We start from the raw sequence: 25,209 nt of genomic DNA, 5'->3' as shown, positions 1-25,209 counted from the left end.
AGAAGGCAAAAAAAAAAAAAGCCTGGACTTTATGACCATCTGCATCTGTGATTCTTAAAAAACACAGACAGCTCGGACTATTTGTTCTGGAATAAAAAGCCTCATTAACGCCTGACAAAAAGCTCCAGGGCAGTTTTCTTTTCACCAAAGAATCTCTGTCTCTTTTCCTTTTTATCTGCTTGTCTGCGCTTTTATGCTCAGGGACAAAGAAAAGCATCCAAACGCTCTGAAATTTCACACATATGATTACTCATGTGCCGTCTGAATGGCAGCGGCATAAAAATGATGAAGATGTCAGTGAAAAGTGGAATAACAGCATGAGATAAAGACGGCGGGCTGGTGTTCAGAGTAAATCCAGCTGTGCTGTTCCAGCTCGTCCATGGATCATCACTGGTAAGATCAGGTGACGCTGTGACTAGAAGGTGGAATCATTTGCAACATATATTCATCCAGTCTTCTCTAACAGGTTTTATCTCTGAAATGAAGCTGTCAGGGGGAAACAGCTGCACTTACAAACTGATAACGATAAAAGAGACACCAAACAACCAGTCGGACCCAGAAATATCACCGTTACACAAAAACTGTCGCTTTATCTGACAATTACTAGGATGGTGTCTGTGTTTTTCGTCCTTTAAAGGATGATGGGAATGTCTGTCCTCCATTTTCTGTCTCTGTGCATCCACTTAGCTGCAGAACATCAAGTTTAATTTCCAAATCAAACTTTGTCGTATTGGACCAGTAGCCAGGAGCAGAATCAAAGGGTAAAATGGAAATGATACGGATTTATTCTTATTAGTGGATTATTTCTTAGTCAAATTCAAACTTATAGAGCCTAAAAATAGTGGAATTAGACTCTAACATGTCACACAAGTGGTTGTTTTGTATTGTAAATAAAAAAGTTAATGAATTCACAGAACTGTAAACCTCCCAAATTCATAAAACACTGGTCTGCTGTGTCATATGTTGATGGGGAATAACTGCTATGGTTCTGGTTTCTTCTTGAATCTGCTGCAACGTTCAACACTGATGTTTGTGAGACAGATAAAAAGGATTTTAGTTCAGTGACGTTGGGCCTGAGGGGTCGCTCGACTTCCTGTTTCTTTTTTTAAATCAGACGCTGTCAAATTCACATCAGTCGCATTTTTGCCTGGAACTGAAAACTAAACGACACATTACTGACTGTTACTGCGTCACAGTCTGATGCCTTATCACGTGAGGAGACAGAGACAGGAGAAGAAATGTGTGTGATTCAAACCCACATGTGACCATCACCCTGTTGATCCATCAGCATGTTCTGCTTATCGTTCCCCTCCGGATTCTAAGATATGAGCTCAATCTGCAGGACGACTTTAGCGTGACAGAGTCTGCAGGTACTTTGATGGCTCCCACTTCACCACAGAAATCAAGACAACGCAGAGCAATCACCGGAAATTTACAGTAGATGGAAACTAAAGTTACTGCTCCGTCCAGTTGAGCTGATTAAAAACCTATAAAACGGAGCTGGCACAGAGTTGGTATCTTTAAAAAACCACTAACTTTCCATTTATATTATGGCTGGTGGCAGCAGTTACACAATGCATTAATCCTACAGCCATAACTGCAGCGCCTTCTTTGTCCATTCATTATGCAGACATGACATGAGCGCTGTTGCTGTTAATTGCTTCGTTTACCGTAGCGGAGAAAAGAGGTTCGTTAGGAGAGAGGTGAGGACTCCACGACCCTGCAGTGAAAAGCTTTCTCACTCCAGTGACCACTGCAGTCAAGTTGAACAACGCCTTTTATTTTGGCATCTTTGAAAACTACTCCATGAACGGCAGTTTCAGACTGAAGAACGAAGAAGGTGTAAATATTGAGGATGGATGGAAACCTCAGAGAGCTCAGCGTGAACACACAGGGCCGGAAAGATCCGCTTACACAATCTGGCCTGGTCAATATTTCTGATTGATTAGCAACACAATCCACTGTGTCGTCATCACAGCATCTTTTGGTTATTTCACTTCACAGTTACGGATTTAAAGAAATTAGTAAATTTGCATGACTCTATATGGCAAAGTAGCTCCAAATATTTAGTCATCTGATAATCGATCAGACAATTGATGGTTTGTTATATTTCCCAATGATCACAGTGGATTTTTTGCTGCTGGTTCTCCTCAGCCCTGTGTATCGGTTCCTTCTTGGCTTTTGTTTCCTTTTTCCTTTTGGTTTCTGTGTTTGCTTCTCTGAGAATCATTCAACACGTTCTGTGGAGCAGAAGAGCAAAACAGAAGCTCACTCATAGTAGCACAGATTGACGCACAGCACACTCGGAGAGAATGCAAAGACCTCAGGCCCAACAAATCAACAACAACAACAACAACAACAACAACAACAACAACAACAAGAACAACAACAACAGCAGCAGCAGCAACAACAACCATAACAAAGCAAAAAGAAACCATGTTTGTGTTTGTGTGAAATGTCTGAGCTCAGCAGGGGAGACAAGCACAGGAAGGAGGAGGCATAGAAACAAAACCAGCTTGTTCTTCACAGGCAAACACTGTATACATCGCTGTACATGCTAACCCAGTGAATTTCCTTTACCATATGTTTTTGCCCTTTTAGTATAAAAACACATAGTGATGGACATTATAAAAAGATTTTCCATTTCTGCAAAAGAGCAGTGTTTCTCTTTCGTCAGCACGTACCGTCCGATGGGCGCCGACGCCGCTGTGTGTACATTATTTACATATACAAGTATAAAAAGATGTATTTCTCTCGTGTAACATCTATTCAAAAAACAAATACATCAAATAGATTCAATTTGTTGTGAAATCTTTCTGAAAGTCCTTTAATATTCAGCGACAGAAGCTGTTGACAGTAAGAAGGCTGGAACACCCGACCCTTCAAAAGGACGTGTCGTTTCAAACAAACACGATATGAATAAAAATCTGCTGAGCATCACAAACCACTTGGTCACAAACATCTGGTTTCAGATCTTTATGTCTCAGGAAACACTTGAGATTTTGGCTTATTCTCATACAAAAGTTGACTGATGCTTACATACCATGGCAGGCACTGCTGGACTCACCCTGTTTGACCATGTCTGTTAAAAAGTATATTTTATTGCTGCTGCCTGGATTATCAGCGGCAATGTTTATCTCAGTGAAGGTACAGGCTGCTAAAAAAGGTGAGGGGCTGGGCCAGTTGGTGGTTTTGACTAAAGTTTTAAAAAGTCACTTTTCAGATATTTTGGACAGACAATATTTCAGAAACCTTAAAGGTGCATGTACTAACGTTTTGCATCCAGCCTGGTCCCTGCAGGTACCCAGATCCAGGCCCTGGTGTCTTTCAGCTATACTAAGGACTCTCTGCTACCTACAGCCCTTCTGTTGTTATTCCAGCTTCTCTACCCTGTGTTGGCAAAGTCTGCTCCGTCAACAAGCCCCCTCTGCCACCTGGCCAAGGTCAGAAGAAGCCAGTAGTGGTTTCCAACAGCAGCCATGGAGGAGTCACTGCAGCTCAAAGTGGGAACCAGTGGCTGCCAGAGCCAAGAGGCGGCGTTCTTTAGCACAGAGAGAGTGGGACAAAGAAAGACCAACAACCAGGGTTAACATGGCTTTGGCTTTTTCACATGGAGAGAGTTCAAAGCAGCCAAAGGACTCACACTGGATCCACATGGGGCCTTCTTCCTTCTGGATGTGTTAGCATCTAAAGCTAACCTGTTGATTTGGTAGCATTAGCCACCTAGCATGGTCCTGATTGGATTGAATGGATCTGATGTGGATTTGGGAGGAACTGGAGCTTTGGGTAACGTTAGTGCTTTGGGTCACATTAGCAGGAACCAGAGCGTCTACTGGACTGACACATTTACTACTTAGCCAGCTAACGCTAGCTTTGGACTGGACACTTTGACCCAACCAGGCACCTGTAGTTCACGTCGTAGCTTCAGGAAACAGGACGCGATGGGAGGGGCAAAGAGCAGGAAGGAGGGGCTTATGGTGGGAGTTAGTTTGGGTCATTAGACCCTTTAGAGGCTCGAATGAAAACATGTTCATGCATGTTTAAGCACTGATCTAATCTTAGAACCATAAAGTCTCCATCATCCTTTAGTTTTACGAGCGTAGATAACTAAAGCAGATGTTTGTGGCCAAGTGGCTTCCACTAAGCAGTGGCAGCTAGACCCATGATCCGCCTGTTACTCCACAGGACATTTGGCATTTAAATATTAGAGTTATCACAGAATATTTGTTCACGAGGAGAAAAATACCCACTGAAGCGGTAAAAATGGAAACGACACATCCTTTCTGCAGAGTCAGGCAGCGACAGTAGAGGGAGCTACAGGCAGATGTGGCTGAAGGTCTTTGCATTCATTCAGAAGGAGGGGGTTGTGAGTTCGGATGAAAACTGAACTGAAATCAGAGGTCATGTTACTCGCTGATGCCAAAGAAAGTCTGTGTGATGTGCTTCTTCTTGCCACAAGTGCATCGACATAAGGCACAGGCACAGTTCCCCTCTTTTGATAGAGTGGCTCACATTAGTTTGTTTTTTTTTTTGTCCTTTTTTAAAAAACGTCCCAGTACAAGAAACAAGTAGGGTGACCACCAGAGGACGGAGAACTTACATTTATGATATTTGTTCTGCTTTTCTGTATAGAAGGTGGAACCGTGGTGTCAGAGCATCAATCAAAGCTGCCAGTCATTGAAGATACTGACAAATCAGTGTGATAATATTGACCTATAACAACAGAAACATTTGATTTCTACTTTGAATTCTTAGTTTTGGCTCAAATCCCGAAGTGAAACCAGTTTTGGTTTAATCATTTAAAAGTTTACTTGGAAATGATCCCACTGTTCCACTTTAGCATCAACTGATTTTCATAAAACCTGACCAAGAAAACCCACAAAAGGTAAAATATAACATCTAAAGCATTGTCATAGCGGCACGTACACTAAAGTCTCCTAATGCAAATCCACATATATTATATTATATTTAGTTTGACCTTGCTCAGTTATTTAGTTCACACGTTTGGCTTCAAACGCCTCAAAAGCAACAGGAAAAGTAAAAATCCTTCATCTCAGCTGTGGAGAAGGAAAAGAAGATGAGGAGAACAGGGTGAGGAGAACAGGGTGAGGAGCAGTGGGTGATCACCCTAGTGATTCTGGTACTGAAATGCTCTTGGGGAGAAGGGAACAGACAGTGTCTCTTCTTTTAAATCTCTGCAGATTTGATCTGGGTTTCTACCAGGAGGCATGTGTGTGTTTCCACCATGTTCATGTGTTAAAATATCTATAGTGTGTTTATGCTCGTCTGGATACGTGTTCGCTATTAATTATGATATACGACGAACACTGGCCTTTTATTAACACTGTGTATGTACGAAATGTCATATATTCCCAATACAATCAAGGTGGATGTTTGTTTTTGGAGAAAATTGTATGAAAAAGTCAACTGTCGCGGTTGTTTTTCGGTTTAAAAGCCTAATGTACTGTATGTCCTCTGGATGTGTTCGACACTCGCTGGAGAGTTTTAGTGTCACATGAGGCTCTAAACTCGGCTCTGAAAGGCTGTTGCACTCATACAAAATTAAGGGAAAAAATATATTTAGCACTGAAATTTTGGCACAAAATATCAGCAGTCGACAGCTTCAGTTCAAAATTTTCGGTACTGGAGTTTTAAAACATATCGGTTGAGCCTAAATATCAGTCTGAGTGTTTGTGACTGTAGGGTGTATAATCAGTGTGTCTGTAGTACAGTGTCAATGATTGTTGACATTTCCATCCGCTCTGGCAGTCTTTGTATGTGTCTGTAAATCAGTCCTAGAGGCAGGTGATGTGTGTACATCTGTCTGTTTTTCCCCGTCTTTGTTTCAGGAAATCTGTGTGGTTATTTCTGCTTGTGGGGGTCAGTCCTAGAGGCAGACATTGTTGCTGATCTGGCAGGTGGATCCAGTGCCAGCCTGGGACAGGAAAAGCCTTCCGTTGGGGCAAACGCAAACCTCGTAGACAGTCTGCCTGGTCCCGGAGGACGAGGAGCTGGTCGAGGCCTTCCCCTCCGGCAGCCGCATCAGGCGAATCCTCCGAGCGTCCAGAGAGATCTGAGGTGGGGGGAACAAAAAGCCAGTGATAGTGAGAAAGAAAGACTGTTGGGACCTGAGAAGGGAAGGAAATGTGGAACTGCAGGGACTGTGGGGACTGTGGGGGCTGCTTGAAGCATAAGCACGAAGAAACAACAGTTAAATTTATGCACATCGAGCAAAAATTGCTTCTGTTCAATCAATCAACACATCGTTATGTGGGATTTCATCACTTTCGTCTGTTTGCATGTGTTTGATGTATTTAGCAAAGCTACAGTTTCATTATCCAACAGCTCTGAAGTGTTTGTGTTTCTATTTGAATTTAATATGCAGAAAATTTAATGAGCAGTCAGCTAATGATCAGTTGGTTAACAATTTGAGATCATTGTTGAGCTGCTATATTCCAGTGATATAAACGGGGGGGGGGGGGACTCTGGATGGACCTCTATGTGCGGGGCAACAAGCCTTGGCTGCACATGAACCACAACAGGTGCCTGTTTCAAAGAGATTTTCTATGCACATGCATGAAACATGTCATGGGAAAACATAAACCAGTGCATGACCTGCGATGGGGTGAGCATGAATAGATTGATAAACTCCAGCCCCACAGGCTGTTTCAATGAAACTTCTACGCTAAGTGGGGTTTCTTGCATGTGGACTGTGAATTACCGTGTTTGGACCGAGACCAGCTGGACAGGACTCTGCTGTCAATGGTCAGGATGTGTAACACCTGGCAGAGACCCAGCTACATCTTCGCTCATCTTTGCCTTCAATAAACGTCTGCATCTGAACATCCTGCCTCTAAGTGCTCACGTACCGAGCAGAATATCTGACTTCTGTATATTCACGATTCCCACTTTTCATTCAGAGCAGAAGAGCCACTTTTTTTTTATATGTGGTTAAAAACCCTTCTTTCCCCTTTCATCTTTACCTCAGCTGACTCCGGCTGAATCATGCCTCTCTTCTCGCCTTGTAATTGCTCTCAGAGCAAATCTCTTCACCTGCTCTTCTTAGCTTAACTTATATTTTTCTTCCCAGGACTTCTGCCTCACAAAATTGGACTTGCACAAATAGTGTCTGTGGCACTTAACGCCTCAGTCCTGCACACTGCAGCTCACAGAGAATGCTGTGTGATATTAAAACCCACTCTCAATGGCAAAATGTTGGCCTGTCTGATTTCTCTGGTGGTTGTGTATTGGAGATACTTCCATCCACACCTGTTGCAGGACATGCTGAGTGTGTCACTGCACAGGAGACGGAGAAGGTACAGGTCAAGTCAGTCCCTTCGAGCCTCCAATAGCCAGAACATAAAGTGCAGGATTAGCTTTCAGACACTACCACACAGGCTAGTTAGCAAACGAGGCTTCGTTAACTTCATCAAAACTCCTTAAAAAAAACTGGAAACATGAGGATGAAAAATAAAGCGCAGTACAGCTGTGTGTCTGTTTTATCCAAAGCTGATTCAGAAACAGATTCTCTGATGAAGAAATATAAAGTTTCCAGATTGGCCGCCATCTTTTCTTTTGGAGGATTTGCGCATTGGTCCAATCAGGTATAAAAAGGTCCATGTCAGAGTGAAGATCTGTCAGTCATCTATGGTTCAACCTACTCGTCTCAACCTGGTTCCCGGTGTTAAATGAAAAGCCTTCCATTAATTCACTGTTAGACCAGAACAAATGATTAACTACCTGCCATTCTTCCGGCCTCCTCTAAACGAGAATATGCAAATATTTTCACGGCTGCAGAGATGACACATGAGATGCATCTACAATCAGACTGTAACTGTTCAGCACTGTGCTTCACTTCAAATAAAAGTGTGAGAGAATTACTGTGGTCTGTTGACCCATAACCAAACTTTTGTGTTTCACACAACGTGCTGACAAAAAACAGACTAATTAAAACTCTGCCCAGCTGACAAACAAAACAAAGAACAAAAACTAAATCAGAGACACAAAAGCTGCTGATTCCAGGTCAGTCTGAAAGTAAAATCCCAGCACAGACACGTCCATGTCCCTCCCCTCAGCCCCACACTGACTGGAAAAGTCTTTCTCCGTCTGCACAGGCACAAACCACCACTGCCTGAACCCCGTACGTCTGCCCCCCTTTCTCCCCAGGCTCGGGGGGCTCGTACAGGACTGGTGTTCCACTGGCCGAGGGGAGGGGGCCCCTCCAGCCATAAAAAAGGTAAAGGAGTCATTACCAGGCACCTCGGGGAGGCATCACCACCAAATGACCTGGAACACTTTTAAAGCTGCGTCTCAGCTGACTTCCTCCGACAGCTGCTGCTGAACAAATCTTTCACCACGAGGGCTGGACGCCGCAAAACAGAAAACCTGTGTGCAAGTGTGTGTGTGTGTGTGTATGTGTGTAAAGCGGAGGCTACATACGGACTTGGCAGGCCATTACAGTGGGGTCATTACAGGGTCATTTTTTAAAAACATTTTCACAGCAAACTAGAGTGATTGTCCAAATTCATTCAAACTGTTTTTCTTCTTTTTATTTTATGTCCCCAGTCGTTGCAAAGTTTCATGTTAGTTGCTGCAGAAAAGAAAAGAAAGCTCAGAAAATGCCTGTGGGGGTAAATGCAAATGTGCTCCTGATTATGCCAGTGACTAATACATAAATAAACGAAGCTTTCAGTGTGGAACCAGTGAGATGACAGCTGCTCGTAATATAACCTGAAAGCGATAAAAAGTTCAGTTTCCTTCCGTTTCTTTTGCAAACAACAAACACTAACAAACTTTTTACGCAGCCGAACACTGAACTGAAATACAAACACACATCATGGTCTGACCCGGGCCTTAAGCAGGACTTTTCTCCTGCCTGGTGACCCCCCCCCCCACCCCCCGTCTCACTACAGCCAAAACAACCTCCGGACAGGTTGTGTAATGAAACAACAACAGCAGCAATGTGGGTCTACAGCCATGTACAGAGAGGATGCATTCAGGCACAGTACTGAGTGTTGGTCATCTGGGATTTGCTCAGAGCCTGTGCAGTTAAAACGGCTGAAACACACCTGAGCTTTTCTACCTGTGTCAGCAGCTGAACATACACACGGTCCTGCAGATGTGTGTAAGTCCACACTAGGTTTCAGAAGGAGGAAAAACACCATTGCTCAGGTTCTGGAAAAAGCATGTTGTTGCCTCCAGTTGTCAGGGTAAGGGAGAGCATTAGGGCAAGTCTAAGTCTATTTGCTGCCTCATTTCCAACCACGCACCCATGACAACTGTGGAGAAGCGGCGGTGCAGGCATGGCTGCAGACCACTCCTGTGGCTACTTCTAATTGGTGCAAACTGAATCCAAGGGCACCTTCTTAAAAAACTGCCTCTCTCTCATATCAGCAGGCTCTCTTAATGTAGGAAACTGTTTTTTGTGGGAAACTTTTAAACACTTTCTTCTTCCTAATCCTCCTCCCCTGATTTTAACAGATCTGACATGACACGACTGGTGCAACCTAAGGAGGGAAATCCTTTTATCAGCGCAGCCGACCGTGATGAATGTGAGGACTGATGTGTGTAACGAATCGAGGGACGGTTGGAGGAATTTAGGAGCAGATGAAAGAAGAGAAGAAGCAGCACGAGGACGAGCAGCGAGCAAATATGCAAAAGAGATGGTAAATAAGCAAAGTTAAAGAAGATGGAGGGACAAAAGTTGTTAAGGTGAGCATGTGAACGGCTCAGCGAGGAATCAGCAATGAATGGAGGATTGGAAGAAGAAATAAAAACAATCAAGTTCTGCTTTCTGTGTTTCTGCTGCTCTGCTCAGGCTGGAACAGACTCTGGTGGACGGCCAACAGCAGAGAGCTGGTCCATGGCTGACTGTTGTTTGGACAGGAGAAACACTGAATTGACTGACTGGCCAGTCTGTGAAAAGTTCATATCTCATCTTGCCAGTACACTGAGTGGGAGGTTTTATTTTGTGCATGTTTGAAGTTACAGGACTTCATGGAACAAAGAAACCCATTTCAGAAGTTCATTGTTTTAGTAAAACAGGATATTTTTATCTCAGTGTGTTATCACTGTGAAATAACTTAATGAAGGGTTTGATTTGGAAACAGCTCCAAAGCTGTCGGTGTTAATTGCCTCTTGTTTACACAGAAGATTGAATCATGGAAATGTTAGTTTCAAAAAAAGAGATTCTGATATATCTCAGTAGGAAAACACAGATTTCCTTCCAACAAGTCAAATTTCCTGATGTGAAAAAGTGATGAGTGTTTTATTTTGGAGGAACTTTGCTTCAAAATAAATAAATTTGTTAAAATGAACTATTCTAAGAGAGTGATTGATGGTTCAGGTTGCCAGCACACATGAGAAAACTGAGCAGTATCTTTAACGCAGGGGGAGAAACTATGATGGATGTTTTTCATTTTTGCTTCTGTTCTCTCTCCCAGATAAACTTGCCCACCATTTGCTTCATCATCTGTGTCTGTTCAGTCTGACTGGCTGGGTCAGGCTTGTGTTGTGTGCTCTTGGCTGACGCACCTCTCCGTCTTTGGACTCCAGTCGCAGCTCGTTCCTGCAGATGGCCTGTATGTCTCCAGCCTCCGCCAGGATCTGGATGCCTTTGGGAGCCTCCATCAGCAGGGAGCGAGTGGGAGACTCCAGCCTGGGAACATATGCAGACAGAGCAGCTCTGTTAGTGATCACTGCCTCCACTGAGCAAGACACAAACACAAAATAAGACGTTTAAGCTCTGAGTACGCCCACAGTTTGTTTTCTTCTTCATCCTCAGTGAGAAGTTAAATTTCAGATTTGATCTCTGTCCAACAGCCTGTTTATTAGGTTGTTACACTGATCTGTTTTAAAAAACTGTCAGCACTTCAATTAATATGTTTATATATGGACAGAATCATATTCAGTAGAAGTTGTGTGTAAAGTGGTGGAGACCAAAACTGAGTTAAAAGGAAGACGTTGTGTTTTGCACCATCCAAAGTGAATAACGACATGTTGTCACAGCTTATACACACTTTGACTAAATATTTAAGAACCAACAGTTTATATTTGCTGCTAATCAGCCAGCCTTGTTATTTTTTAATATGGGCTCAGACTTTAACAAACACTGGTCATTGATTCCTTCAGTTCATGTTTGTGTTTTACTTAAGAAAATGATCGGCGTAAAAAAGGGGATAACACGAGTTAAGAACAGGAACAAAACCCATCTCCAAACCTCTGCAGATCGCTGAAATAGTCTAAATGTCACAGCAGCAGAAAAAATGGAAAAGGAGGTGAAAGAGTCACAGTTTTACAAGTTTCATCACTGAAAGTAATGAAGGAAGAATGAGGCAAGAATATCAGAACAAGAGCAACAGATGTAATCTCCTACAGTTCCCTGGTGTCATTTTTGGAATTTGCTCCTGGCAGGTTTTTTAGTGAAAACATCACCCAGGTGGAGACTTGAAATCCCCAGAGGACGAAGGTCGTGGTCGTTGCGGCGGCGAACTAACTAAACCTTGGGTTCAGCACTAAAACAACAGCACTTGGTGTGATCCTCTATGTTCCTGCTTAACGTCAGGCTGAAGCCGATGATCCCATAACGCACAGCAGCCACCAACCAGCACAGAGCAGCGGGTCTCCAAATTAAAACTTTCGTCTTTGATGCATTACACTTCTTGCTCTTTGCCCACAGCAATAAGTCATGCCACATATTAATTACTGCATGTGTAATACGGTGGTTAATTAAATACAGATCATGTAATGCTTAATGCCATTGGTTGTTTCATTTTCAGCAGCGTTCGGTCTTTCTGGTAAAGCTATTTTAAAAAAAGTGCTCAATTAAATTTGATTAATTTTAATCTAATCAGTTTTTCCACTGCCACTATGTGACGTGACCAGGCCTTTACACTCAGACTCCACCACATGGGAAACGGTCATTATGTCAGATCTGCTGCTGTGACTTGACAGAGAGATGTGAGACTATGTGCTGCACCCCCATCCATCACAACCTGCTGCAGTTTTGCCAGGTAAAGGTGATCAGGCAGGAGGAAGTGGACCAGCAGGATAAAGAAGGTGAACCACCAGACTCAAGACAAAAAGTGGAAAACAAAGGGTTGTGGATAAAATGTCAGGACTGGTGATTGTGCAAGATCAAGACCAACCTCATCAAAACAAAACAAAACAAAAAACAAAATCTACTTGGGTCAAAATGAAGACGAGGAAGGTTCTTCAAATTCAGATGCACTCTGAGGTTTTAAAGTCTGAGGTTTTCAGGTCTGAGGTTCCTAGTTACCCCGGTCCCAGCCCTGGGACCAAAATTGTATTTCCAGATGTATTACTAAAGGGCATCAAATATGAATAAAGTCCGACAAACTATATATCATATGAAAGCAGAAAGTCTCATGATTCAAATGGTACAAAGCAATTTAGGACTGAATTATCACAGGGACTACAGTTTCTTAATGTTGAACAAGAGTACAGATGTTGGGAAAACGCCAGTCCTTACCTTTCCTGTAATGTTAGTTCATACGTGTACTGAAACATCAAGTGTTGCATTATCCTTTCTTTCGTTAGAATCCAGGGAACATAGTGCATCCATGTTTTTAGTCCAAAAGACGTATTGTCCCTGAGTAAATCCATAAAACCATCGTCCTCCTCATGAAAAGTTTTAATCTGGTTCGTTTTACGGTTGATTTCCCTGTTTATTCAATAAAGATTGACATAGCAAGCTTCTGTGAAGCACATGAGGCCTCAATCAAACCCGTATGTTACGTTTTGCGTTTAATTTGGGTCTGTGTTGTTCGGACGTCTGCAGAAAAAGGTGCGGGGTAGCTAAGGTCTGAGGTTTTCAGGTCTGAGGTTTTCAGGTCTGAGGTTTTCAGATGTGAGGTTTTCAGGTCTGAGGTTTTCAGGTCTGAGGTTTTCAGGTCTGAGGTTTTCAGATGTGAGGTTTTCAGGTCTGAGGTTTTCAGGTCTGAGGTTTTCAGATGTGAGGTTTTCAGGTCTGAGGTTTTCAGGTCTGAGGTTTTCAGGTCTGAGGTTTTCAGGTCTGAGGTTTTCAGATGTGAGGTTTTCAGGTCTGAGGTTTTCAGATGTGAGGTTTTCAGGTCTGAGGTTTTCAGGTGTGAGGTTTTCAGATGTGAGGTTTTCAGGTCTGAGGTTTTCAGGTCTGAGGTTTTCAGGTCTGAGGTTTTCAGATGTGAGGTTTTCAGGTCTGAGGTTTTCAGGTCTGAGGTTTTCAGATGTGAGGTTTTCAGGTCTGAGGTTTTCAGTGTCTGTTGAAGGGAAAATGACTCCATCAGTCCTTCCAAACGCCTCCCTCTGCTCTCATCCTCCCTGTTTTCCCAGTTAGGCAGTCGTTCAATAAAATATTTCTCTTCCATGGTTTCTTCCTTATTCATTTCCTCCTCACTGCTCCTGTGAGTTCATGTTCTTCCATTTCCCTTATTTTCAGTCCTCATTCTTATATGAAGAGTTTTTTTCATTTGTCACAGGAATCTAGATCTGACAAAGAAACCATCAGCATAAACAACATGTACCGTGTTGTATATTATATGCTATTGTTGTATATTCATTTACTTCCACCTTCCATCTACCTGTATTTCTATTACAGCCTGCAGTCTATTTTTCTCTTGTTTTTTAGTTTTATCTTTATTTCCCTGATATCACATTTGACTTTTATGGCTGCCACAACCTCATTTCCCCACAGCAATCAATAAATTTCATCTTGTTCTTGTCTTTGTTGTTTTCTATTCTTCTTTTGTACGCCATTTTATCCTTTCTCTCTCTGTATTTTTTTTGGCAGCGCTTCATATCTACAGCTGGGATCAAAGGTTAATAAGTTTTCTCACTTCCTCCTCATATCGAGCACCTTCAGATAACGATGGAAATGACTGGAGGTTTCTGACATGACAGAAAGTGAAAACGTGCACAGTCTGAAACCTGTGGGCGGCTTTTGTACTTTCTCTTTGCTTTAGGTGTGACTCCTTTGTCCTTGGCGGTGGCGGCTTCTTTAAATGATCTGCCACCACCACAGTGGGCAGAACAGTTTGGTGTAATAAATATATAAGCTATGGAGAGTCGAGACCGGCCGCCGTCGTGCTACACAGCAAATCAGAGGTTAAATGGCAATCTCAGCTGATACGGGCGCAGCTGATTGCTTCGCAGAGCGCGGCGAACGGCCCGGCGGATGACCTGAACAGTCTGCTGGGGAACAGACCAGCCTCTCAATTACTGAGACCAGTGTAAGGTGGAGGTGTGGAGGATGGGGAGGGAGAAGGAAAAGAAACGAGCAGCTGTGACATTTGAGAGGACAGAACGGGAAGGAAAAGGGTAAAAGAAGAGGGTGAAACAAAGACGAGCGAGAATATTTCCTTAATTTTCATTTTGTTCATTTTATCATGATTTCAGGACCTGGATTCTTCTGGTTGCTGCAGATTTGCTGTTTTGTTTTGAACTGAACTGGCCAATTATGGCCCCTAGAGTGAAATTTAGGGTCAGAGATGAATAGAAAACAGGAAGAAATGAGTTACAGAGCAGGAGAAGACAAAGTGATGAGGGACAGAGAGGATCAGATGATGCCGTGAGAAGGAGGAGACAGGAAACTGAGGTAAGATGAGGAGGAGATGAGTCGGGGAAAAGATGAGAAAAGTGCAAATGAGGGCAAAGTGTGAGAGGAGAGGAGATTGGAGAGGGCGACAGTTGAAACAAGAGCAGAGATGGAGAAGGGAGGGAGAGACGAGAAGAGGGACAGAAAAGGATAATGAGGAGAAAGGAAAAAGCTTGAGGCGCAATCGCACAGTGGTCAGGTTGGTCTGAGTGTCATGGCTTCTTCTCTGATCATTAACCCCTGAACATCATCAGACAGGGGCTTGAGCTCAAAAATAAATCCTGTCCTAACTCTACATTTCACCACCAAAGATTCAAAATTATGGAGGCACAGACGCACAGTAACATGAAAATAAGGCCTTTAGGAGAAGATCTGGTTTGGATCCACAGGTCTGAACCAGTTCTGACACTAGAAATGAGCTTTCTCACCTAAAGTAGAGCTGCCACACCTGACTGGACTGTTCATTAGCTGTCATCACTTCTTAATCAGACCATAGCTATGGCTCACTGGGTCCCTACTCTCCGACTGGAAGGTTTGGTCGAGTGTTTTCACCCCATAGATCTTTGTTGTATTGACACATTACCATAATGAACAATAACAACAATAATAGGATCTGTGTTTAGGACTGATGTATGAGGATAAGACCCAGTCAACAGCATGGTAACAGTCAATTCAGCTGGCCATCAAGGCCAAAGTGTCCTACAGCAACAACAACAGGTGGAAAACTGCAAAAACAAAACAAATACGAGATGAAAACTGTAATAGCATGTCCACGTTTTGCACTTTGTGTTGGATGATATTGAACTTAGCCTCCTGCTGTGCATATCCGTCAGGCAGTGCAGTTTCAATCTCAGCACCGTAATGTCCAAGTGCAGAGCGAAGACTGCAGGGAGCTGAGGAACCGTCCACACACGCAGAGAGTCTGGTGGGACCAGCCTGAGGACATTGAGTCTCTCAGAGTTTAATGTGCCTCTATCAGACCTATCAGATCCTCTATGAGAACTTCTGAGCTGCTGCAGGACACGAGACACTTCCCATCACATTTCAACTGAGAAAAAAAATAAACCTCCCAATTCTTCTCACTGCTGCTTTTTTTGTCCTTCTCGTCTCAGATCCACTTCCCGTGGTTTTGCTGCGTATAAACCCCTTTATCTGTCTAATTCACTCATGCTGTGACTTTGTGTTCACAAAGACGTTGGTCTGAATCAAGGACACGTCCTGATGACAAGACATTACCACAGTTGTGGGTTTGACGGTTTTGGTTTCGACAGAGCACTGACAGCTGAGGGGTGTGTGTGTGTGTGTGTGTGGAGGGTGGGGGGTTAATACGATATCCCAAAATAGGATTTGATTCCTCGATTGCTACCTGCCAAGGGGTTGGGAGAGATTAGAGTCAGATTAGATTTTAGCCATGCTCCAACGAGCTCGCTCCCTTTTCCTGACATAATTGGATAGTTCGGGCCATATTTCATTCTCAATTGGCTGGTTGTCACCAAAGATGCATAAACACGAGGGAAGAGAAAGGAGAAAGAACAGCGCCGTAAACTCCGACTGTCAAATTGTACGGACAATCACATGATGAGGGGCTGCGGAGCGTCGCTCAGAGATGATCTGTGAGACTTTTGTTCGCCTTTTTTTATTGTTTGAAATGATGCTTTTGGAAGGAAAGCAGCAGTGATTGATGAGCCAGTCATCACAAAACACACGGCGCTGAAATACTGTTATTAGGTGTTTGTCATCAAAGTCCCTCCCTATCCAACCTTTAATTCCCGTCATACTCTCCTCTGCATTGTTTCAAAGTTCAGATCACAGTGAATCAGACAAATATGAATTCAGTCTTTCTGTTTCAGATCACTCTCCTCTCAGCCTTGTTCCTCCACCCGCCCACTCGCTCGCTGTCACACTCTACTTCTCCTGTCCTGTTTTTCTTCTTCTGTCTCTCATTTTTTTGTCCTGTCATAAACACCCCCACACCCCCAACAGTCACCATCCCTCCCTCTCTCTCTCCCTCTCTCTCTCTCTCGCTCTTCTGCTCTGACTGACTGTCATCACATCCGACAGCACAAACAGGAGTAAGATGATAAACAACATGTTTACACCGAGGAGACAGCACTGCCTGTTCTCTCACACACACACACACACACATAAGGACGGGACATGTACATGACTGAGGATACAAAGTCACAAACCTGTGACACCTGTCCACCCTGACGCACTAGCACCCACTGCCTCTTTGTACGAACACAAACGAGACGGTGTCGAACTGAAGAGCAAACAAATCAAACTGTGGTTTTATGGATTTTTCTCAAGGCTTGGTCTCGTTATGTTTGTTGGGCGTCTGCTGATCTAATGGGGGTAAAGCTCATGGCTGCCCAGTAAGAACTTTACTCAATAGACAACAGAAAATAAGAAATGATCGTTTCGCTCTGCACGCCCCCTTTTTTGTGACAGATGTATCTCAAAAATGTTTTTTAAAAACTGTGTTGTGTTTTTAAAAGATGTAATGAATTAATAAAGGAACAGTCTCCCCAAAACATCAAGTGCAGTAAAGTCAGTACAGCAAGTTCAGACCCCAGTAGTTCTGAACTTAGAAGTCCAGGTACAGAAGACAGTATCAGACTAAGACCTTCACCCTCCACCTGGAAAACAAAGGCAAAATAGTCCAAGAACGACTTAAAATTACTGCAGGCCATCAAAGTGTTTTTGCCAACGCTGCTTCTTTTCCCGCCTCCTCATCACTTCCTGTTTCCCTTGTTTCTTTTGGAGCCTTTGCAGCCAAATCTCTTCTCTTCGGTCCTCCCTCTCATCGTATGAGTCTCCCGCTCATTTCCCCTCGACAGAATCTGATGCTCTGATGTTTGTTGACTCTGATGAGGATCTGAGTGTAGATGTGGAGGCTGTGTGGGGACTGGCTGAGCCAGAGGGAGATGAGGCAGGATGAGGCATCCATTGATCTGTGAGATCACCCGGCACCTCACTGGTAATGGTTCCTGCAGACAGTACTGGACAGGGGGGCTAATGTCCTATGGTAAAGGGCTTTTATACCCATTCAATTTAAATTTGGCGAAATCTTTAATGGTCCCATGTGAGTAAAATGTTGTGGCGTCAAGATAAAACAGATCAAATCCAACACAATTTAAAAAAATGCATAAAACCTTATTGTAAAAATGATCTAGTGACTAAAAGCTGTGATGATCATTTCCTTTTTAAGGACAATGGCCAATAAATACATAAAGTATCAGACCTGATTACTAATATTCAATATAAACAACATCATCATCAATAATAATAGCAATAACCCTGAAAATCGAGTAGATAATTGGCTGCTTGAATCTTCACACTGGACTGGACGTGTTGTGAAACGATCTGGGCCACTGTGATCAGGCAGCTCCTGTAAAGGGACTTCACCTGCATCTTTTAATTTTCCCGCAATATTTTTAACTGCTGCCAATAAAGTGTGAATGAAGAAGGCTGATCTAAATTAAAAGATCTGATACCTGCGTTTCCCAGAGGTAAAATGTCATTTCAGCGGGTTGAGCTGATATTTGTATAAGTTTCCATTTCCTCTTTCCATATTCTGCAACAGGAGCCTTAAAAAAAAACATATTCTATTCTTCCATTTGTATTTTGGTTTTTCTTACAAATCACATTTCTTATGTTGTTTTGTGTAAAAAAAAAAAAAAAATCACGCCACAACTTGCAACTGAGGAACAGTTTCATTCTGATTAATCTGTTGATTGTTTCCTTCATTAATCAACTAAACATATATTAGAAAATGCTGAAAGTTTGGCTGATTGAATCCACCTTCTAAAATCCTCAGTTTATTGTCGTCAAAGACTAAAACACCAGCAGATTTTGCACATTTGAGAATCTGGAACCAGAAAGTTTTGGCAGGTTGACTTGAAAATTAAATTGATGGTAATTATCCCTTGATGAAATAATCATTTATGCTCTACACAGATATAAAAACTGAGCAGTACAAACTGGAAATAGAAAGATTCTGCATGATTAGTTTGTTGGTATGAATTTCGTGCTGCTGTATTTCTGCAGCACAACTTTAGCGTGACCTCCTGTCTCAGACATCTGCTCATGTATTTGTTGCGTGCTGCGATGAAAACAGACAGCGACTCACCGGAGCTCTTTGAACGGCTCGGCCCTGACGTGCGGCGTCTCCACCGATTTGCTGAACACGGCTCCTTCGGCCCCTGAAATCACAGAACACAACATCAGAGAGGAGGCCGCCATCAACTGAAACCACAAACCCCTCCCGTCTGATCAATGGACATAATCTCTGGGACTCTGCCGATCTATACGGCTCTACCCAGCATGCACGCTGGCCCTCAGCTCTCCTCGCCTCACTTATAACATGGACTTGCACACATCTGAGAGGGAAGAGGACCCTGACGGAAGATTATCAGGATGTTCTCAAAGCAGAAATGTGATTTTAACATGAAGGAACAAAAAGGATTTTAAAGCTATGGCAGCTACAGAGAGTGGGAGCACTCAATAATGTGCTCTGATTATTGTGCCAGCCAATCGTTTGCTGTCTGGTGTTTTGATTCACCACCTCCTGCAGGCGGTGAAGCGACGCTCAATAAGGGTTGAAAATAAGAAGCAACAGGACAACGGTGAGTGTGATGGGTCCAGTTTGTCTGGACCAACCTGTGGGCCAGTGCCATGTTTTTCCACTCACTCAACATTTCAACCAATCAGGATCAAAAGTCAGACAAACACTTCGCTGCTAATATGCTAATGAGCTAAAGTTCTTTTAAATCACCCAGAATATTTTTCTTTTATTTATGTTCAGCCTTGGACCTTTTACTTCGGATAAGGGGAAGGAAGTGAGTGCAGCTTGGACACACATGCAACCGCACTGCTTGGACCCAGAGTAGAGAAGAACAGCAGCATCAGAATACCAAAGAACAAAAACAGAAACAGAAAACAGTGAAGTTGCAAAGCTATAAAGTACAGGAATCCAGAATAATAGAGACAGACACAGTAATAGAGCAACAAATCTGTCAGGCGGCGCTCTGCATTGTGACACGCTGCCACATGATGCATCGATATATGATCTGCTGCTGAGATGCAGCTGGTGTGTGGGCACTTCAGGTGATTTACAACTTCAAACAGCTGAGGTGTTTTGTCAATTGCAGAAGTACATGACGCCTCACACATCTGGTGTGTTATGCTAAAGCTCAGATGCTAATTACCAACTTCTTTGCATCAAAATCATTAAGACGCATTTCAGGATTAGCACGTTAGCACCTTTAGATGCTAATATCCTTAATCAGCTGAAGAGCTAAAAACAAGCGTCAGTGGTAAATGCTGCAGAATAAAGACAAAGATAAAAACTGATTTTATCCCATAGTGTGTGATGAGCATTACAACCTCACAGGTTCAGCAGCTCTATACACATTTAGTCTGGCTTGATATATTAAATGTAACCAAGCAGCAACAGTAATAAGAAACTTCTCTGTCACCTGAAGTACAGTGTGACTTATATTCCGTCACCTGATTGTGATGAAGTACAGGCGTACACAGAAATACTTGGCCGGCGCCGTATCCCGAGGCTCTGATTGACTGTAGTGCCGATGGAGCAGCCCAGCTCGAGTAAACCGAAGCACTCGGGTACATCAAATACACAAAGCACCGGGCGCAGATCAATAGCCGTGACTAAATGCATTGACACAGTCTGAGGCCCTGCTGGGAGTCTACACTTCTCACGTTTAAATTTTACTAGCAAACAAATAGAATAGTTGTTGGTGTTTACACTCACTTCAGAGTGATGTGTGTGTGTGTGTGTGTGTGTGTGTGTACGGGGATGTCCCACACTCTCACCCAACACATCAAACCTTCAGCAGCTCCATTACAGGACTGTAAAATCACGTTTGGATTGAAATTTAAAACACAGAAAACAGCATCTGCTGAGTGAAATATGGGACAGAATTAGAGTCGTGCAGTAACTGGAGGCTCAGAACTCACAGCTTCTGCAGAGTTTATTTTACCTGTGGTTCTCAGAAGAACATCTCTTCTGTTCCTCCGTGCAGCCTACACCTGCAAAAAGCAGCTTCCTTTCATTTATGTTGAAGCCACCTGGACAGAAGCAGCTGCACCAGCACAACTCGGGCCTGTTTTGAGTGTTTTTCAGTTAAACCTGGTTTAATGGTTGTGCTTCCTGCCTCCATAACACAGCTCAACCTGTCAAAAAATAAAATCTTTACGCAGCGTGGTGCTCCGGCTCACCCTTAACGACAGCTACAGGTGGGGACACGTTTATTCTGCTTTTTTTCCATCACATGAACCAAACCCTGCAGATTAGAATCTGAAGTTTTGTTTGGATGTGGTGACAAGCTCAGACTCAGCACCGTGAGCTTTAAAAATTTGCATCAGTAATAACACAGAGTTAGGAAAGAAGTGCTATAACTTTTCTAAATCTGAATTTGAAAGATTCAATTCCACCTAAATTTCCTGAGCAGCGTAACAAAACTGATGGGTTACAAAAGGAAGAGAACTCTCCATATCCAGCAGCTCATGAAAGCTCTGGTGACATTTAAATGCGTGCTGCTCAGTGAGAGCGAGCGTACAAAGAGGAGGATGTAAAGTGAAGTGGAAGCCTCGGTGCATGTCACTGCCTCTTTCCTGCAGTAAAGTGAGTGAAGATAAAACACCAGCCCCACGTTAGAAATCCCAGCCCTCAGCCAGAATAAAAAGAACAAAAAGCTTTTTACTTTGCGTCCTGGCTGTCACTCTGCCTTAACTCACTACTTTAAAGGATAAAACAACTGTCATTTTATTTTATTCAAACCACCATTTTATCACCCATATAGTTCAAACAGAGAGATGATTTCACAGTCTGCAGTGTGTAGGAATTGTTTTTGTAGTAATACAGTACAAATACATATATATATGTATTTGTACACTTTAGCTTTAAAAGGGGGAAGCAGCTGGTTCTGCTTTGCATTTAAAATGTGTTTAGAAAGTTTTAATTTTATGGTAAATTCAGGACAGAAACAAGAGTCGGCTGGACAGTTTATGATTCTAAAGGTTTACGTCCATATTGTACAGCAGGTTACTACGACCATCAGCAGTGTCTTTTAATTATCCATCCTCCTACACAGCTGTAAAAGTACACACACTTAAAAAACACACAGTGTGTATGTGCAGTGGGTGAGCCTGGTCTCCATTAAAACCTGCCCTGATCCCGTACCTGAACCAACCATCTGCAATACCAGTTCACCAAAAACAGAGTTCAGGTATATGTTGCACAGTATTTTCAAACTGTGTTTTTTTGTGCATGTTGGAGAAAGATTAAATTACTGTTCAACACCTTTAACCACATATTTATTATTGCAACCCTGATGAAAACAGTGAAAACATTTTAACCAAAGCCACGATCTGTTTTAAAGCTAAGAAGGAGATGTGGTTGTAAAGTTAGTGTGCGTTCACGTGCGCTCCCATTATGGGCTGTTTAGCATATTATAGCACATTTCAGTGATAAATAATTCATTGGGTCTGTAGTGTTGGCAGCCTTGTATCTCAGCCACCACAGTCCAAAGTCCTGGCACATGAAGAATGTTCTGTTATTGTAATTAAGTACAAAACACAACACTGTGCTGAACTGATATGAAATCTATTAGAGAAATGATTCAATTAGCTGAGTTTAGTTAGTTTAACCTCCACCTTCTCTGTCCTGTGAAATGTATAGTCCGGATTTTATAATTTTTAAAATTCAATTAAACCCATTCTTTATTGCCCGTTTATGTGTTTACATTTATTATTACAGTCATTCTTATTGTTACCGGCTCAGCTTGGGATGCACAATACTGACCAGAAGGGGTCACGTGAATATAAATGATGGCATTAAAGATTAACGTGTGTGTGTGTGTGTGTGTGTGTGTGTGTGTGTGTGTGTGTGGGCAGCTGTGTGTCCATGTGCATCCTTGTACACGGTACATGTAGTCGGCCTGAAGTATCTCAGAGGTGATGAAATACAGAGACAGACGAGGCAGAGAAGAAACTCCCTGCAGGAGAAAACTTCAGTGACCACATGAGCAACAATAAACGAAAACCAGAGCTCTGCATTTGTCTTAACGTGTTTTCGTTCTTAAGGCTCCACACGTGCATCCTGCATATATCTCAATGAAAACACGTGTCTGTCTGAGCGAGACATTAAGTAGAATCACAAAATAGATGGTTTCAAATGAGGTAATTTCCCATTGCTGAGCTAAAACACAGTAACTACCAGCTGGAACTGTCAACTCAATGTGTAAAATCCCTCTGATCTGGTCTGGATCTCTACCTGCATGAAACCTGGTGTCACCCTGTCAGAGGAAAGTCTGCTCTCACACCGTGAGATAAAACCAACTTTGTGATGTTCGGTGTTTCGTGTAGTGATTTAGTGAAGTGTTGTAACCGTGGTGTCATGGCGTGCCCCCTTTTCTTCAGTCTGCCTTAACTACAGCTGCCGACTGCCGACACTTCCTGGGATGACTTAGAGAACTTAGAGAACCCCTAGCACATGATTTCCTGTTGTTGAAATTAAGAAAAGGGAGTAGGATATTAAAGTTTAATATTCATAGTTATTAAAATAACTTATTGGAGCATTGTACCTTCTGTAATGGATTTTTCCTGATTCCTCCTTGTATGAACGTCCATAAATTCCAGTTGGAGAAATTGTTTATTAGCTATTATTAGTTACCACCAGTGAGTCAATACATGTCAGGATTTTTCTGATAATGGGGAAATCAAACCCAAATCAAACGGCACCTGGATGTTAATTCAGCATGAATATTGGATTTTATTACTTGATGTTTAGCGTTTAGCACATTGTGAAGCAAACTAACAATGTTTAATACTGTATATGACCTGTAGCTTATTCATTTGCTAATGTGCTTATAGCATGGTAACATTTAGCTTGTTACCCTATTTGTATTTAAAAAGAATGTCACATTTACTATATTAGCATAATGACACTATGTTAGTCTTGAGTTTGCATATATTTCCACTTGCTGAGATTAAAACTGAGGACGCATGCACCGACATTTAATGTTTTTAATGTAAGGTTTGACCTGCGTGCGATGACATATCTGACTGCGCCCGTGCGAAGCTTTATGGAAATCCAGTTGTGTGTCCGAGATCAGTTCAGCTGCCAGTCAAGCTGGTGTTAGGGCTCCTAGTGCAGCTAAAACCAACTCATGAATCTATATTACAGCTGGAACATGGAGTTCTCTTGCAGGGACTCTACACTTTTTCCACAGCAAAAGCAAAACTGTGCACTTGTGATGATGAGGCATACTAATCCCAACAAAACTGCAAACTCCTGGAGGTCAGTATATAACATCCCGAGGAGACCTGCCTCCCAAAACCCTGCAGCACCAGAGGTTTAATATTCAGCTGCTTAATACTTTGCTCTCCCTGCACTCTATTAGCTCCCTCTCTCATTCCATCATTTGCTTGCTCTCATTTTCTCTGCTGCAGAGTATATAATATTCCCTCTTTTAGTATTTCAGTCAGACTGGAGGTGTAGCCAGCCAGCCCTTTCTAATAAATAGCCAGCACTCCCTGCTGAGACACCTTGCCCTTTCTCCTCTGAACGCTATAAGGAAATCAGCAGCTTTTATTAAAAGGGGCAATTCTCCACCACAGCAGCAAGTTTAGCCTGTCAAGTAACGCGTGCATCCGACAGATTCAAGAAAGTAAAGACTGTGAAGGGACGTCAACATGGGAGAAAACAGGGATATGCTGAAACTGACAGAGAACAGAAAGGAAATGACCAGAAAAAAGAAAAAGAGGAGGAAGAGAAGCCAACTATGGCAGCCTGGTGACAGACGGATTTCTCTTGCTCAACTCCAGTTTGATTTGTCACGTACAGTATGCAGCTGGCGGATTACAGCCTGCTAGGAAAGACGTGACAAGCCACTGACAATTCCTGCTACACCGCAGGTGAATATAAATCATTTAGCCTGGGTCATATCACTCCCCAACTTCTGCTCTTTCTTTCTTTTCCTGCCTAAATATGCTGACAGAGCATGTAGACGCTGGTGGCAGAGTGACAGGTGAGACCGACAGGGATCTCTAAGAAAGTGAGAGACACTTTAACAATGCCGGTGTGGCATCGCCGACACAGCAGCCATCCACACAATGTCAGATGCAACATCCGTCCCAGCCTGCACCGACTGACGGGCTGTCATCCTGTGGAGGGTAACACAAAAGCAACAGCATATGCACATTTTAGAGCCACTGCTGCTGGGCTGGAAGATTACAGAGCAGTCGGAGAGGGAGGTTTGTCGAGACTAGATGGAGATGAGGGCTAAAACCTGGGCCCTGATGAAACTGTGAAGATCAGAGACGGCTTTTGTCTTTAAGCTCGTCTGGTCCTTGTTCTCCACAGGCTGCCATGTGATGCTGTGATGACAGATTATCTGACCCCACATCTGTGCAGGACTCACTGACATTAAGCTGCTCGTGCTCAGACCTCACTGTGTCTTCGGTCTGGACATTTGGACTTTTAATTGGCCTCATCCTTCTTGTTTTTTAGTAAGAGTTTTTAAGAAAAGAAGGACTAGCAGGTAAATACCTTTATTATTTATTCTTATGAAAAACCTTTTTGACCGGTG

General features: G+C 42.9%; 1 protein-coding gene across 4 annotated transcripts in view; it reads right to left on the bottom strand.

Moving 5' to 3' along the window:
* Positions 1 to 5,455: 5,455 nt before the first annotated feature.
* Positions 5,456 to 25,209, bottom strand: part of sgcd (sarcoglycan, delta (dystrophin-associated glycoprotein)) — a 101,684-nt gene continuing 81,930 nt past the window's right edge. For all 4 annotated transcript variants that reach the window (XM_026329017.2, XM_026329016.2, XM_026329020.1 and 1 more), the window contains 3 exons: positions 18,726 to 18,798; positions 10,534 to 10,657; positions 5,456 to 6,073 (listed from right to left, as the gene is read on the bottom strand). In XM_026329017.2, coding sequence (XP_026184802.1) covers positions 5,888 to 6,073; positions 10,534 to 10,657; positions 18,726 to 18,798 — 383 coding nt within the window. In that variant the 3' untranslated portion in view covers positions 5,456 to 5,887. The remainder of the gene's footprint in view (positions 6,074 to 10,533; positions 10,658 to 18,725; positions 18,799 to 25,209) is intronic.

Source organism: Mastacembelus armatus, chromosome 14 (genome assembly GCF_900324485.2).
Source record: "Mastacembelus armatus chromosome 14, fMasArm1.2, whole genome shotgun sequence".
Lineage (NCBI taxonomy): Eukaryota > Metazoa > Chordata > Actinopteri > Synbranchiformes > Mastacembelidae > Mastacembelus > Mastacembelus armatus.
The sequence above is the reverse complement of the archived record's forward strand: the minus strand, read 5'-3'. Positions and strand labels throughout refer to the sequence as shown.